Consider the following 18,073-nt stretch of genomic DNA (forward strand, 5'->3'; position numbering starts at 1 on the left):
TCCAGAAAATTCTATAATGAAAGTATGAGTAGCTGAAGGAAGATTGGCTTTGAAGAAAGTAGCCTCTGGCCATTTGGAATTCTCTTTCTGCTAAATCTTCATTATGGAACCTCAAAAGTAATGGTTGTTTGAGGACCTGTCTGGGGCCATACTTTCTGAAACTCAAACCTAATTTCATGATATTGAAAGTATAAGTGAATCAATGGCAACAGGATTTTTACCATAATAGAAAATCTAAGAAGTGTTGCCACTACAAATGAGTCTCAGTGGCCAAGATTTATAGTAGCCTCTGTGGGTTCATGACTACCTTTTTCTTTCCTGCTCCTATTGTCCTTCCAGATGCCTGATTGTCTTTCTTCAGTAGTATTTTTTTTTTAACATTTTAGGGAGTACTTAAGAACCCAGTAGTCTGTATTCTTGTTTATACAGATTCTATATCCATCTAGTATATAGTCTATATATGATAGCCGTCTATATCTGTTTCAGCATTAGATTATTGTTTCTTACATTATTCTTATTTTCTAATCCTGATTGTGTAATTTAGTACAATACACATTTACCATGTTGCTTTTATGTTCAAGAAGCAGTGCTAATGGCTGTGAGGTGATAAAAATATTACAAGCATCTTGAAATCTGTAATCTTTTTAGATTTGTTAAGTACATCTCCACAATGCCTAGCACACATAGAGGAAGCTTATGTAAATGTACTGACTAATCTGTAATTCTTTTAATTGTTCAAGATTGAAGATTATGAGAGTGATAGCCTATAATTAGAGATGTTCACTTGATAAATAAATAGGAATTTAAAGGCCTAGACCCTGGTAGGAAGTAATCCAGACAGATGTCCTGTTATTAAAAATGAAAGTTTTTTTTTCTTTGTTTTTTCCTTTGTGTCCAGTAAGACAAGCATATCTAGGTGAGGAGTTTCATTTGGTACCAAGGAATCATCATGTCTTTCCATTTTCTACTCTTTCATGTTGAACTTATCCATGTCACACTTGATAAAGCTGTACCTCAGAGAGGCAGTGACTGATTTTCCCCAAAGCTTTCTTTCAACCTCCTTATCAGCCCGTCTATAACCTGTAACAATCTCAAATCTATGCCTCCTCCTGCAGCTACAGCCTTATGTCCAAAGGTGTTCCATATGTTTTGAACCACACAGATTATATCATTACTTTTCCAACTTTGTCTTAATTTTGTGAGGATGTTTTCCTATACTATTTAGGGAATTTCTGACTCCCACTAGATTTTTGCACCAGTGTTTCTGAAGGAAAGTCTGCAGTCTAGAAGCAAGTATTTAGAGAAATAATTTATAGAATGGCTTATGAAATGTATTGGCATCTGAAAAAAATAGAAATGTTTAAATTTTATTTTACACATTATATATATTAAACACCTTACTTATTTGTGCATTCCTCATAACAACTAGTTTTTACAGAATTGCTCCACACATATGTGTTGAGTGAATAGTGCAAATCATAGTCCTACAACTTGGTCATATTGATGCAAGTAAGATTGTCATATCTTTCTTGAATAGTTATTCTATTTAAAAAGTAGAACATAATTAATTGATATATTTGTAGTGAGAAAAATTTTCCAGCAACTCCTCTCCAGCAGTCCAGATAACATCACTACTTTTTTCATTCCCACATTTTCCTTTCAACAAATACATTGTTTAAAATGTTGAATAAAATGCTCTTGAAACCATGGTTTCTTGCCTTGACCTTTGAACCCAAGAGCCTAGACTCTTCTTCAAGAGTGTAACTGGGCTAGTCAATTCTAATCTACCACCCTGCCCTCTACCTATACTTCCTGTTCTGTAGTTTATCACTATATCATCTCTCTTTTAGTTGCTTTTTCACTCTGCCACTAGAGTGAACTTGGTAAATCTGTATCTGAAAATATGACTGTCCTGGGAAAAATCCTCTCGTTATTAATTCACCAACTGATTAAAATTTCACATTCCCTAGCACAGCATACGTCTTCATCTGTTTCCCACTTATCTCTCTCTCTTCATCTGACTCCTCCCAACACCTAAAGAGAAACTCAGTGTTCTAGCTATTTAAAAAAACAAAACAAAAAAACTGTATTGTTCTGGGAAATATCAGCATCCCAATAATTTCTCTGTGTCTTTTTCTACAGCCTTCTAGTTCCTTTAGTTTCCTTTTCCCACTCGAAAAGTTATAACGCTTCAAGATGTATTTTTACATAATTTGATGCACACTTAGGTTTTGACGTGTAACCACAGCAGATTACATTTGTTTTGCTGCCTCTTCTATTAAACTGTAAACTCAATGTTGATAACAACTCCTTTTGTACTTTTTGGCTCTAAGCAGTGACTGAAGCATTATTTGTGTTCATTAAATATTGATAGAATGGATGAATTAATTAATATATGAGTGAATAAAGAAATCAATCAATACTGTTAGCCATTAGGAATAAATTAAGTCAAAGTAGAGAAAGAGAGAGAAATAAATGATCTGAGAGTTCATAACATGTTAAAATTAGCCTTTTGACTGAGTTAATTTTGCAGCAGTTTAGTTTCCCTTTCAGTAAAATATGAAGTGAGTTTCTCATTTCTCTTACAATCTTTCTGGATAAAGCTAAATTTGATTGATTTTCAGGCTCTTTTTATTGTTTTCCTTTTATATTTGATCATTGAGCTTATCTTCCTAAAATAATAGAACTTAATAATAGCTACCATTTATTGAGCATTTATTGAATAGGAGCATCATGCTAAGGATGTATACATTCTGTCTTTAATCTTTATAGAGACCAAGCAAGATAAATATCATTGTCCTCATTTTAACACAAATTTTAACACAAGGAAACTATGAATATTGCATGTATATTATCTCCAAGATCACGAGCAGAACAAAATTAGTGTTTGAACTCAAGGTTTTTTTAAATTTATTTTCCAGATTATAAAGCTCTGCTCTTTCTATTACACAATATTCTATTTGCATAGCCCATTGAATGACAGTTTATTAGAAAATTATCAAAAATTCTGTCCAAAATCAGTAGACTTCTCTAAAGCTAATTTCATATGACCTTTTGTTCTTTCCACTTAGCAGTTCATGATAATCTCTAGAATGTCATATTTTCCACCTTGTTAATGCTTTGCTGTAAAATAATGATTATAAAGTCATGAGTAAATTCCTAGAGAGTCCACATGAAAGATCAAATTCTCAGCCCAGATAATTTCATAAAGTTCCAAATTCTAATCAAAGGGTTCATTTTGTAGGAAGTCTTTACTCCTCATTTATTCTGTGGATTCATAGCCTTTTGAGCATATCAGATTGTCAAGAGTAAGTTTGTTTTGTATCCCAAGAGTAAAGACATACATATTCTGAAGCTTCTATAACATTATTTGATTACCTACTTGTTTATGCCAAATGCATACTCATTTCACTCTCAGTTTTTTATAGAAATACATTTATTGAAAGTTCCCTTGAGATGTAGGGGGTTAAGGATCTGGCATTGTGGCAGCTGTAGTGCAGGTCACAACTGTGGTGTGGGTTCCATCCTAGCCCAGGAACTTCCATGTTCAGTGGGAGTGGCCAAACAAACAAAAACTAATAATACATTTACTAAATGTATATGGACAAGACACTCAAAGAGTAAATATCATTGCTTGGCCATGTAAGAGAGTCAAGGCTTAAAGTTTAAATTTCTAAATTTCCATTATTTACATGAATGGAAAATGTACTCTATAATACACAGGAAAAATATAGAAAAAACAATGGCATTTAATCTTGGTAATGTAAGGGGGGTGGGAGCTGATAATTGCTTTTTATATTATTCTTGAGCAGATTAGACCTTGTTCTCTCATAATCTATAGATAATGCATCTTAATCTAAGCATTAACTTAGTACTATTTAAACCTGTATGCACCCAAAGTTGATATATTGAGAAAAATGTCACAGGGAAAAAATTTCCTACATTTATAATAAATTTTTATGTAATGCGTAATATTCTCTTTGACTATTCTTTTAAAATCGGTATTTGTGTGCACATATTATATATACTATTTTAGCTCTATTCCTCTCTTTAAAAAATTATTAAAGTATAGTTGATTTACAGTGTTGTGTCAATTTCTGCTGTACAGAAAAGTGACCCAGTCATACATATATACATACATATATATTCGTTTCTTTTTCTCATATTATTTTCCATCATGGTCTTTTCCTCTCTTAATACAGGTCTCAGAGTAATGACTTCATAGGTATGACATGAATGATATGGTATGGTGTCACATGAATGATATTAATTGATTACCTATTTAAAACATGCAAGTATATTCTATATTTTAAAATAGGCTTCTGAATACTTTTCATGAGAAGTATGTCCTAATTTACTCTGTTTTTTTTAATATTTGGATAGTCACATATTAAGTCATAAATATAAGAGTACAACTATATTTAAATCATTCTTTTTTCCATTTTAATTATTTTTCCTGTAGTCTGTGATAAAAGAGAATAGTTCTCAAGTTCATTGATGACTTTATGTTATTCCAGGATTCCTTACCTCTTCTTCTCTTTTGCCTTATATATTAAAATATCTTATAATTAATCATATAAGACCATGTAGCATATAGGCAAAATAAAGAAACGTTAAGGGATATCAAAGACAATAGGAAGATATGTCAGAAGTATAGGCATTTCTCTTATAACATCATGCATGTGTTCCTGAGGAAAAAAGTATGGTGCAAAATCACACTAAAAATTACAGGTTATCTAGAAGAAATGAGACTAGGAAAGGAGCTCAAGAATATTAAACTTTTTAAGCCAAAGCACAATTCAAACAATGCTATTCCTATTAAAGTACTAGCAAGTCTATGTCTTAAATAACATTTTTATCTGTTACTAGTCAGTTCTTTCAGCCTTGAAATGGGCATTTGTGCTTCCTTCTTGAGGGCATTCTTTCTACAACATTTTTATTAAAGCATTTTTATCAAAATTACAAACCTGATGTGAGAATAGCCTTCATCAGTAGTTCACTGTTTACTCTGATCCAGGTCTTTGCAGCCTTTACAAGCAGAACTCTGAGTTGTCACCAAAGCCTGATTCCAAAGCTATCAGACCAGCCACAACTTTCCCTAATAACATGCCTTCTGCTGAGTTTCAAAGCCTTATGTCTGAAAGACTTTCTCTTCAGTCGAGAACAGGTGTGTTCCTGACAGTACAAGTATTAATGTATTGGGAAAAACTGCAGGAACTAGAGTGACATTGGTAACATATCAGTTCCCTCTTAATCTATCACCTACAAATTATATCACATCAAATGAACACATGTTGAACAGAACACACTGAATCCTTGAAAATCAAAGTGTAAAAAGCTGTATTGTATATATGTATAATATATATTATATATGTATATTTAATGTATATTATATGTGTGTGTGTATATATATACATATATATAAATATAAAATAATGTCCTAATGTATAAGACCTTATCTATTAAAAGGTGAAAATTTTGTAAAAAAAATACATTTTCAGGCTTTTATTACTTTTCCTTAAAAACTTCTAAGGATAAAGACATTCTAAAGAGGTGGTATAAATTCAGAAAGCAGAAAAAGACTCAGAGATAGAACTTAGTGAAAAAAATTAAAGAGACTTTCAAAACTTAAATGCTCTTCTGGCTAAAAATTCTAATTTTCTTTCTTCAAGAAAGTAATTTCTTTTTTTTCTTTCCTTTTTTTTTAATTGTTATTTCCCCAATACATTTTTTTTCTGCTGTACAGTGTGGTGACCCAGTTACACATACATGTACACATTCTATTTTCTCACATTATCATGCTCCATCATAAGTAACTAGACATAGTTCCCAGTGCTACACAGCAGGATCTCACTGCTAACCATTCCACAGGCAATAGTTTGCATCTATAGACCCCAAGCTTCCCATCTTCCCCACTGCCTCGCCTTCCTCCTTTGGCAACCACAAGTCTATTCTCCAAGTCCATGATTTTCTTTTCTGTGGAAAGGTTCATTTATGCTGTATATTAGATTCCAGATATAAGTGATATCATATGGTATTTGTCTTTATCTTTATGACTTACTTCACTCAGGATGAGAGTCTCCAGTTCCATCCATGTTGCTGCAAATGGCATTTTATTGTTTTCTGTGGCTGAGTAGTATTCCATTGTGTATATATACCACATCTTCCGAATCCAATCATCTGTTGATGGACATCTGAGTGTTTCCATGTCTTGGCTATTGTGAATAGTGCTGCAATGAACATACAGGTGCATGTGTCATTTTTTAAGGAAAGTTTTGTCCGGATACATGCCCAAGAGTGGGATTGCTGGGTCATACGGTAGTTCTATGCATAGATTTCTAAGGTACCTCCATACTGTTCTCCATAGTGGTTGTACCAGCTTACATTCCCACCAACGGTGCAGGAGGGTTCCCTTTTCTCCATACCCCTCCAGCATTTGTTATTTGTGGTCTTATTAATGATGGCCATTCTGACTGGAGTGAGGTGGTATCTCATGGTATTTCCGATTAGCATTTCTCTAATAATCAGGGATGTTGAGCGTTTTTTCATGTGCCTGTTGGCCATCTGTACACCTTCCTTAGAAAAATGCCTATTCAGGTCTTTTGCCCATTTTTCAGTTGGGTTATTGAGTTTTTTACTGTTAAGTTGTATAAGTTGTTTTTATATTCTAGAGATTAAGCCCTTGTCAGTTGCGTCATTTGAAACCATTTTCTCCAATTCTGTAAGTTGTCTTTTTGGGATTTTTTTATGATTTCCTTTGCTATGCAAAAGCTTGTCAATTTGATTAGGTCCCATTAGTTTATTTATTTATTTATTTATTTATTTATTTATTTATTTATTTAGTCTTTTTTGCCTTTTCTAGGGCCACTTCCTGCGGCATATGGAGGTTCCCAGGCTAGGGGTCTAATCAGAGCTGTAGCCACCAGACTACACCAGAGCCACAGCAATGCAGGATCTGAACCGCATCTGATAATTACACCACAGCTCACAGAAACGCCGGATCTTAACCCACTGAGCAAGGCCAGGGATCGAACCCACAACCTCATGGTTCCTAGTCAGATTCGTTAACCACTCTGCCACGACGGGAACTCCCATTGATTTACTTTTGCTTTTATTTCTGTTGCTTTGGGAGACTCACCTGAGAAAATATGTGTAAGGTTGATGTCAGGGAATGTTTTGTCTATGTTCTCTTCCAGGAGTTTGATGGTGTCTTTTCTTATATTTAAGTCTTTAAGTCACTTCGAGTTTATTTTCATCATGGTGTGAGGTTATGTTCTAGTTTCATTGATTTGCATCTAGCTGTCCAGGTTTCACAGCAATACTTGATGAAAAGACTGTCTTTTTCTCATTTTATGTTCTTCCCTCCTTTGTCAAAGATTAATTGACTGTAGGTGTCTGAGATTATTTCTGGTTCTCTCTTCTGTTCCATTGGTCTGTCTGTCTGTTTTGGTACCAGTACCACACTGTCTTGATGACTGTGGCTTTGTCATATTGCCTGAAGTCTGGGAGAGTTATGCCTCCTGCTTGGTTTTTGTTTCTCAGAATTGCTTTGGCAATTCTGGGTCTTTTGTGCTTCCACATAAATTTTTGGATTGTTTCTTCTAGTTCTGTGAAAAATGTCATGGGTAATTCGATAGGGATTTCATTGAATCTGTAGATAGCTTTGAGTAGTATAGCCATTTTTACAATATTAATTTTTCCAACCCAGGAGTATGGACTATCTTTCCATTTCTTGAGAAAGTAATTTCTTACCTTAAGGATACTAAACAACTGTTTTGCTGATATCAACTCTTATAATTGTGTTCTCTCAAGGAGCTGAGTTATGTATTCCTCTATGGTGTACAGTTGTTTTCCTCTCTGTGTCTCAGTTTACTAAACTGTAAAGTAGTTCTGCTAATAATACTTATCCATAGTTAGCACTACAATTATTATTATTTCTATTTAACTGACACAACAATTAAGCAAAAATTAAAATTACCTGTGTTTATAGAGCCACATTTTTCAGTTGATAAATGGACTTCTAGAATCCACCTAAAGGATTCTAGTTAGGAAAAAAAAACATTGATTATACAGCCGCTGTGTATTATTGAAGATAAATGATGCCGTATTCAGGATAAAATGCTTCAGGTTCGACGTTTGTATAGAATTAGCATCTGTCTCTGTATTCTAAATCTGTTTCAATCTCTAATATATACCCTGTGTATGGCATGCCTCAGAGTTACTCACGACATTCTGCTTCTGAATTGTATGCTGCTTTAGAAAATGAAAAAAAAAAAAGTGAGATTATTGTGAAGATCCTCACAAGCTTTTTTTTTTTTTTTTGTCTTTTTTAGGGCCGCACTCATTGCATAGAGAGGTTCCCAGGCTAGGGGTAGAAAGAGCTGTAGTTGCCAGCCTACTGCCAGAAACACAGCAACTCCAGATCCTAGTCACCTCTGCAACTGAGCCACGACAGGAATTCCACATGCTTCTTTTTTTAGGTTCACATACTTGGTTCTGTTTTCTTTTAGAATATATGCCCATGTACCTTAACCAGTGTATAGAACATTTTCCCTTAAAGCAGTCATTCTTTTTTTTTTTTTTTTTGTCTTTCTGTCTTTTTCAGGCTGCACCCAGGGCACATGGAGGTTCCCAGGCTAGGGGTCCAGTCAGAGCTGTTGCTGCCGGCCTACACCAGAGCCACAGCAACGTGGGATCCTAGCCACGTCTGCAACCTACACTACAGCTCATGGCAATGCCAGATCCTTAACCCACTGAGCGAGGCCAGGGATAGAACCTGCAACCTCATGGTTCCTATTCGGATTCATTAACAACTGAGACACGAGGGGAACTCCAAGCAGTCTTTTGGTATAAGAGATATACATGACATTTGCACACGTAAAGAATGAGGTAGAGTTTCTTGTTCTTGATCTGTTTATACAATGTGCTCAACTTTCTTTTGATGGTGAGTGATTTAGGTGTGACCCTCTCTCTCAAAAGGCAAGGGAGAGGATGAAATGCTTTCTGGCTCAGTGGTGATATAGCCATTTCCAGTGGCTGAAAATAAAGATCACCAAGCCCCTTTCTCTTTCAACCTCCACAATCCCTCTGTTAGAAATTACCCCAAATGGAAATTGGCCAACAAATAAGAATTAATGTAGTAAGACATCTATGGTAGAGACTATTAGGAGATTGGAACTTCTGCCCATTTTATTGTACAATTCTGTCTGCAAGGTATCCCTGAGGCCCTTTTCTATTGATTCTCTTCTGATATTTTTATGTATTGTCTAAGATGTTTACCCCGAGGTTGATTTTGTGTGGATAATAGTAATAGACCATTTTGGGGTTTTAGAGTTGGCTCATTAATATCCATGCTGTCCAGCATTTCAACCTGTATTCTGATAAGCTCCTCATTCTTTAGCTTCCTATACCAATATAAATAACTTCATTTAAAAACTGAATTCGGCCTTTGTTTTTTTCATTGTTCTGGTGATAGCTGTTATGAAGTTTTCCTATCATGCTAAGGAGACAAACTCTAGCTTCTATTTAAGAGAAATCAAAGAGCAGAATAGGATTGATTTTCTTTCCAGACAAGGAAGGATGTCTTTAGCAGAAAGAAATTTATCCTGATATAAGGAAGTACATTCTTTTTATTTTTCTGTCAATTTTCTACAGTACAGTGTGTTGACCTGGTTATACATACATGTATGGATTCATCAGAAGGGATTAGACATAGTTCCCAGAGCTATACAGAAGGATCTCATTGCCCATCCATTCTAAAGCAACAATCTGCATCTATTAACCCCAGACTCCATCCCACTCCCTCCCCATCCCCCTGGCAACCACAAGTCTGTTCTCCAAGTCCATGATTTTCTTTTCTGTGGAAAGGTTCATTTGTGCTGTATATTAGATTCCAGATATAAGTGATATCATATGATATTTGTCTTTCTCTTCCTGTCTTACTTCACTTAGTATGAGAGTCCCTGGTTCCATCCATGTTGCTGCAAATCCATTATTTTATTCTTTTTTATGGCTGAATAGTATTCCATTGTGTATATAGACCACATCTTCCTAATCCAATCATCTGTCGAGGGACATTTGGGTTGTAGGAAGGACATTCCATTAAAAATAGAAAGAGAAACGAAAGACAAGTGGGGTAGGGATGAAAAAAAATGCAGTTCTATTAATGCAAAATGTCCTCCTAAATTAGGACATCCAAATTCTGATCAAGAAAAAAAAGTAAATTCATTGAGTAGTTTCTTGAATATAAAGAAAACATTGAAAAAATAATGCCTCAAAACTGAAAAAGACCTAATGTTTATGTCACAAATTCTATAATCAGTATATCCGGGTAGCATTCTCTGTTTTAGTGGTGCCTGAAGAAATATATTACCTGTGGAAGTGGAAGAAGGAACTTCCACATACAGAGATTGTAAAGAGGATGAGGATGTGGATAAGGAACGGTTATCTGACCAGAAAAAAAAAATAGCATATTTGTCATAGGATATATGAGAGAACTCATTACACCAATCTGTATGTAGGACAATCCTTCTATGAGAGGAAATTTATGGGAAATAAAAGGAGAAATAGAAGAAATTGGCCTAGAACCCCTTATCCAATGTATGTATCTGGATATATATACATATAATTGCTGAAACAGGACAGACTTCATTAGCTTTTAGATGTACTTATGTTGCAATTAAATCATCACTATTTATATTTCATATTAAGACAAGACAAATACTATTTAACTCTACTCTTCTGTCAAACTCATGCTCTATTGTGAAATGAGTTCTCTCCTAAAGAATAAAATCAAAAGCATTGACAATTCATTTTCTTTGAGAATTTACTGTGTTGTGGCTCTCTGCAGGATTAGTTTCCTTTCCCTTATCTTTCCTTACACTCTGTTCTTCATCCTTCTTTTCATGGTCTTTTGGTTTACTAGATCTAAAATAAAATTGCAGCGCAGCTCTCAACAATTCCAGCTCTTATCTAGCACTTAATGCAGCTGAAGTTGATCTATTCTAGGCCTAGAAAAAGCAAAGACCCATGGTGACTCCTAGCAATTTTCTCTGTCCCCTCCTTTCAAAACCCAATTGAGACAGATACACAGCTGTCAGTATAGCATCTTTGAAGTTCTGCCTTATAGGGGAAAAAAAATTCTGCCATTCAATAGATCACTCATGGCAAGTGCTTTTACTGGTAAATATTTTCCTTCATGTATTCTAGCCAAAATTGTCATGGTAAGGAAAATACTTTTAAAAATATACTCCATAATCTTAAATATTTACAACACAGTATTCTATAATGAAAATAATGAAGATGAAAATTGCCAAGGGTAACTCAGCATATTAGTAACAAAGTCAGGACTAAAACCTATGTTTTCTGAACATAAAATCAGCCCTCTTTTCAGGGATTTAAGAAGTTGACCAAACATGTAATATAAACAAATCTCATCACTTGAGTTCAGTTTTAGATATAGATGATGTTTGGTTATGTCATGAAGTGGCTTGTTTTGTTATTTTAAAGATCTATTGAATACTCTGTGTTTTGCTCAGCTTTTTTTCTTTTTTATTATTTGCTCATATCTTGTACTCTTCACCCACATAGACTCTTCACCCACAGATGGGAACTCTGCCCTCGAAGACCTTTAACGTCTAAGAAAAGTTTAGTCTGAATTTGATTTTGCTGCCTGTGTTAGGAAATGGATACATTTCATATTGCTGTGACCTTTTCACTGCTTAAAACACATGGATTTGTTCTTTTCATACAACTTTCAGCAAAATTATATATCCCTATTCTCAACCTTGAAACACTGTTCTTTATGAATCCCTAGAGATTTCTGAGACAGAGAGCAGAGCAAAAACAGTGTAGGAAAAAAAAAAAGGCAGATACTCAGTGAAAAAACAGGAACCAAGTGAATTGGAGCTCATCAATTCTGCACATCCAATATACATACACATTGCAGTACCCATTTATATAGCAGGTGATTTGGCCTGTAGTACATTCCTTATAGTCATCACTACTGCCACATAGCTTGCTATTCCTACTTCAACAAATAAATAATATTTTCTTACTTTTATTTGTAGAAAAAAATCTAGTATTTTCTAATCAACATTATGCAAAATCACCACTTTCTCATGCAGTTATCTGGCTTGTTCCTTATACTGGCAATGCTTAGCATCATAATCTATGTTCTTTTATGACTCATCTTGAAATAGGTATGCCTATATTATGCTCTAAAAAAAAGAAAGAACACACCCAACTAGAAGAGATATGGGTTTAAATTATTGGCTTATAATGGATTGATAACATTTTGTGTTCTAACATTTAAAACAGATAAAGCAAGTTGAAATTAAAAATAGCAATTTAGGAAACAGAGCTAAGGACTGAAATTGTAGTTTTTCCTGGGTATTGCAAGCACGAATAAGGAACTGATTGCTTTGAAAATTTGCAGTCATTTATTAATCATATGTTTGAAAAGTGCCTTAGTTTATACTATATTTTCTTTCTTCTTTTTATTGAACTATAAAAGATTTAAAATATTGCATTAGTGTCAAGTGTACAGCATAGTGATTTGAGTTTTTTGAAGATTATCATTGTAAATTATTATGAGATATTGGATATAATTCCCTGCGCTATAGAGTTAATCCTTGTTGCTTGTATTTTTATACATAGTAGTTTGTGTGTATTAATCCCATACTTTTAATTTGTCCTCCTCTGCCTCCCTCTCCTCTGGTAATTTTAATTTTGCCTTCTATTTCTCTGAGTCTGCTTCTGTTTTGTATATAGATTTATTTGTATTATTTTTTAGATAACAAATACTAAGTGATATCATATGTAATATTTGTCTCTATCTGACTTATTTCTCTAAGCATAATACTTTCTAGGTCCATCTATATTGCTGCAAATAGAAATATGTCATTCTTTTTTTATGGCTGAGTAATGTTGCATTGTACATACATGCCACACCTTCATAAGCCAATTGACCATTGATGGACATTTGGGCTGCGTCCATGTCTTGGTTATCGTAAATAGGGCTGCAATGAAAATTGGGGTGCATGTATCCTTTTGAATAGAGGTTTTGAATTTTCCAGATATATGCCCAGGAGTGGAATTGCTGAATCACATGGTAGTTCAATTTTTAGTTTTTCAAAGAACGTCCATACTGTTTTCCATAATGGTTGCACCAGTTTATATTCCCACCAACAGTATAGGAGGGTTCCCTTTTTTCCACCCTCTCTCCAGAATTTATTATTTTTTAAGTTTTTAATGATAGACATTCTGACTGATGTGAGGTGATACCTCATTATGGTTTTGATTTGTGTTTCTCTATTAGTGATGTTGAGCATCTTTTCATGTGGCCTGTTAGCCAGCTGTATGTCTTTCTTGGAAAAATGTCTAGTTAGGTCTTCTACCCATATTTCTGATTAGGTCGTTTGGTTTTTTGATTTTTTTTTTTATATTGAACTGTATGTCCTGTTTTTTTATTTAACCTCTTGTCAGGTGCATTGTTTGCAAATATTTTCTCCCATTCAGTAGGTTGTTTTTAATTTTGTTAAAGGTTTTCTTTACAAAAGCTTTTAAGTTTGATTAGGTCCCATTTGTTTATTTTTGCTTTTATTTCTTTTGCCTTAGGAGAATAAACTAAGAAAATATTGCTATGATTTATGTCAGTAATGTTCTGCTTATGTTCTCTTCTATAAGTTTTATAGTGTCATGTTTTATATTTAGATCTTTAAGAAATTTCAGGTTTATTTTTATATGCGGTGTGAAAGAATATTCTGATTTCATTGTTTTACATGTATCTGTAAACCTTGACCAACACTACTTGTTGAAGAGACTGTCTTTTCTCAATTGTATATTCTTGCATAGTTTGTTGAAGATTAATTGGCCTAAATACGGGGGTTTATTTCTGATCTCTTTTGCCTAAATAACTAAAACACTCTGCTAATCACTCCAAAGAATCTGTTGATTGCATTTTTCAATTTTCTTGTAAGTCTTTAAGTATCTTTGTTTACCTAGAACATGGAAGTCCCTTCAACATAACAGCTCCTACTGCACAGCATAATATCTTTATCCATAGACATTGCTCAATTTAATTTCTGCACAATGGCCCAAAATTCTTTACATAGGCTTCCTTTTTAAACTCCAAGGAAATATACTAAACTAAGCAAAAGTGACTTCAAAAACAAAAGCGTAATAATAACAGTTTCTATTATTTGATACCTCTAATAATCATTTTATACTGCTTACTATATTTCATAAAGTGTTTTCAAATATGTGATGTTATTTAATGCTTACAAAACTCTTTGAGGAAAATGAGACAGTATTTTACCATTATTAAAGATAAGGAAACTGAATCTCAGTGCTTTAATATTGCCCCAGTCTGTGCTCAGAGTGAAGTTGGAATTCAAATTGTCATATTTTTACTCAGCTTAAATGTTGAAGTTAATCCTTGTATCTTGTCCTCTGTGGATCCTGGTTTGATTTCTAATATTTACATTCAGTTCCAAGCTTCAAAATGTAGGATTGCTTAGGCAATTTTAAACTTCACCTGAATCTACTTTCTCAGACAGAAAAGGTTTAGCAAGCCTTTTCTATGTTCTCCATGCACTAGAAACTGTGCTGTGATGATGATTCATGCGATTTCTCAAATAGTAGCCAAGTTATATCAATATCAGCTGAGAACCTGGGGAAAAATAGCAATTTCAGACTCCATTCTGAACTAGGCAAAAGCATATGGATATGTGTAGTAACAATTTCCAATAATCTGATCAAGAGTTAAATTTGCAAAAACTAAAATAAATTTAAAATTAAATTAAAAAAGAGAAAGATGGAGTTCCCACTGTGGCTCTGCCAGTTAAGAACCCAACTAGTATCCATGAGGATGTGGGTTCGATCCCTGGCCTATCTCAGTTGGTCAAGGATCCAGCATTGCTATGAGCTGTGGTATAGGTCACAGATGTGGCTTGAATCTGGTGTTGCTGTGGCTGTGGTGTAGGCTGGCAGCTGCAGGGCTGATTCAACCCCTATTCTGGAAACTTCCATATGCTGCAAGTATGGTCCTAAAAAAGAAAAAAAAAAAAAGAAAAATTGCAAACACTGTGGAGGAACAAAGAAAATCTAGATTTGAACCACAGGATCACTGTCAAATGAATGATTTATGAAAGAATGGAGTGGGTCATAATCAAAACCCTTCCATGGCACAAATTGTCATATTTACAGTGTAACAATAATAATAATATATGCAATAAGGCATGCAACAGACAACTTCTTCCCCCTAAAGTGAAACAAATGTTGGTAGTATATAGTAAATACGATAACTGATCTTAAGGGCATGGGTCACAGAAGCATTTTTATTAGTTTACTTTGCCTAGCATAAAAAAATACCACAGACCAGGTATCAGGGAGTGGGATGGACTGGAATTTGGGGGTTAGTAAATGAAAATCCATTTAGAATGGATAAGCAGTGAGGTCCCACTACAGCACAGGGAACTATATATCCAGTGTCTTGGGATAGACCATGATGCCTATTTCCCTACTTCCTCCTTTACCTAACTCATTGGTCCCACACAGCCTCTGTATCTGCTCTATTTTCTGCCCAGAAGTTATTTTCTTTAGCTAATCTGCTACCCTAAAAGCTTGTTAATTGGGATTAGTGTGTGCATCAGTATATTTTGATGCTTCTGAGCAACACATCTCCTTAAACTTGAAAGCAAATTTGGTGTCTTTATAGGAGAGTGAGGAGGGTGAGGATTTCTAGTATGCAGCCTAACTAAAAATGGAGATCTTTTCAGAGAAATGTTTTGATGCTCTTTAAATCTAGATCACATGGACAACTGTGAGTTTGAATTTTACCTAGGTTTGGACCTAGAAAATCTGTGTGATTTTATGAGAGTCTGTTTTTTGCCTTTCCTGTATTCTGGAAAATAAATTATAAATACCATTGTAATGTGACATTTTAAAATTTTATCACCTTTTCCCTCTGAGGGATTGTTCATACAAGATCAGGTGCGTTCAGGGTTGTATGGCCAGTCTCGGAGGGATTGTTCATGCTTTATCATTTGTGTGTCCTTCTTTACTTCTAGCTTTCAAATTTTTCAAACAAATGTGTGTCTGCTTCCTTTTCCTGCTGTCAGCTTTAATGATGAAAAATAATTTTTCCTCACTGTTTGCTTAAGTTCTTCTCAGTGAGAATTGCATATCTCTCTCTCTCTCTCTCTCTCTCTCTCTCACACACACACACACACACATACATACACAAATTCAGGAAATAATGCAATATTTCTTTTTGTGTCTGATGTGATTTAGGATTGTACATTTCTTATTAAATTATTATTAAACCTCCATAATTGATTTGCTCTCTGTCATACCCTTTAGCCCTTATATTCCATCTGCAAAACATTTCTAAAACACAGTTTCTGTAAACAATCCAGGAACATCAGGCCTGTATGGCACCTTAGACAGTCATTCTTTAGAAATGGCTATGGAATGTGTGTACATTTTACTTTATTTTCCTCTCTTTAAAATGAGTTAAAATGATTTCTCATGAACAGTCTTAAACTTTATTTTGTATTTTTATTTCATTCAAAAAGCTTTTCATTTAAATTTACAAAGGAAATTGTCATTTATACTTTTAGGTTAGCTATCAAGAATCAATAGAAAATTTAATAGCCAACATAAGTCATTTCTATAATTTCAACTGATAAGTGGGAAGCTAAATTTCGACCACATTATCAGTTGCTCTTATTTTGGTCCAATGTGTTGGTATTTGCAGGGATGAAGAACCAGGAGGCCAGCTGGTTACAGATAAGTTCCATGTTGACTGGGATTCAGTCCTTGTCGACACAGATAATGTCATCATAGCACGGTTTGATGGTAGAGGAAGTGGATTCCAGGGCTTAAAAATTTTGCAGGAGATTCATCGAAGGTTAGGCTCCGTGGACGTAAAGGACCAAATAGCAGCTGTGAAGTAAGTGGATGTGCATTTTCTTATTACTTTTCCTATAATGAAAAGCTAGGTTATGTGATATAGAATTCTAATGCTGACTCAGAGATTTTTCTTTTAGTAATCAGACGGTTTTCTTGGTTAATCATGTAGATTATTGTATCTTTTCGAGTACCTATCATTCTCAGTGACATAATAAAAGAATGATCATACTTCCCCTTCTGGAATGAGAATTCGCTTTGGATTTATGTAAAGGGGAGAAACGTTAATTAAACTACTACATTGTGTATTTACAATATTCTACAATGTCTATTATTTTCCCACTTAATTACAGTCCTTGAGATTTTACAGATAACTTTTCATCACTGGCATGAAAAAATGACCAGAGAAAGCTGGTAGGTTCTTTAAAACAGTATACAGACATTTGCTAGTATATTGTTAAGAGGTAGGTGTTGATTCAGGAGGCCTGTAATGGGCCCAAGATTCTGCATTTGTAACAAGTTAACAAGTGCAATATCAGAACAATTGCACCACTACATTCAGAGCAAGATTTTGCTATATGGGACTCTTCTGCATGAATGAACCTGCAACTACTAAAGCAGTTCAAGTTTGACCTCTTTTTTGTCCTGTTTTATTTTGTTTTTGTTTTGTTTCTTGTTGCTAAGAATGAATTTCCATGTTTCATTTAACTCAAGAAGCTATAACCATAATTTTCATCTTTTTTATTTCAGATTTTTACTGAAACAGCCATACATTGACTCCAAAAGACTAAGCATTTTTGGAAAGGTAAATATAGAAATATATATGTGTTTACATGATGTATTCATATGTGTACTTATATAATTACTTTCCTCATTTTACCATAACTTCTCTGTTATCCTTTGAAGTATATTATAATTCATGTTATATACATTAAGTTTTTTATTAATTCAACAACTATTTATTGAGGATCTCTAATTGGTGCTTGGTGTTAGAGCAACAACAGAAAAAAGAATCTATTTTCATGAAGATTCTCCTCTAGAGAGGAACCATAGAAAGTAAACACATAAATGAAAAACAGTTTCGTATGGTAGTAAGTCTTATAAGACTAAGCAGGAAAAATGGATGGATAAAGTTAAGTCCAGGAAGGGCCAATGTTATTAG

The 18,073-nt window shown here is 34.2% G+C and overlaps 1 protein-coding gene across 1 annotated transcript in view; it reads left to right on the top strand.

The window, feature by feature from the left end:
- The window catches only part of DPP10 (dipeptidyl peptidase like 10), a 113,249-nt gene that overhangs the window by 73,889 nt on the left and 21,287 nt on the right, over positions 1-18,073 (top strand). The window contains exons 13-14 of the mRNA XM_047772090.1: positions 16,760-16,954; positions 17,662-17,716. Coding sequence (XP_047628046.1) covers positions 16,760-16,954; positions 17,662-17,716 — 250 coding nt within the window. The remainder of the gene's footprint in view (positions 1-16,759; positions 16,955-17,661; positions 17,717-18,073) is intronic.

The sequence above is a fragment of the Phacochoerus africanus genome, chromosome 3 (genome assembly GCF_016906955.1).
Source record: "Phacochoerus africanus isolate WHEZ1 chromosome 3, ROS_Pafr_v1, whole genome shotgun sequence".
Lineage (NCBI taxonomy): Eukaryota > Metazoa > Chordata > Mammalia > Artiodactyla > Suidae > Phacochoerus > Phacochoerus africanus.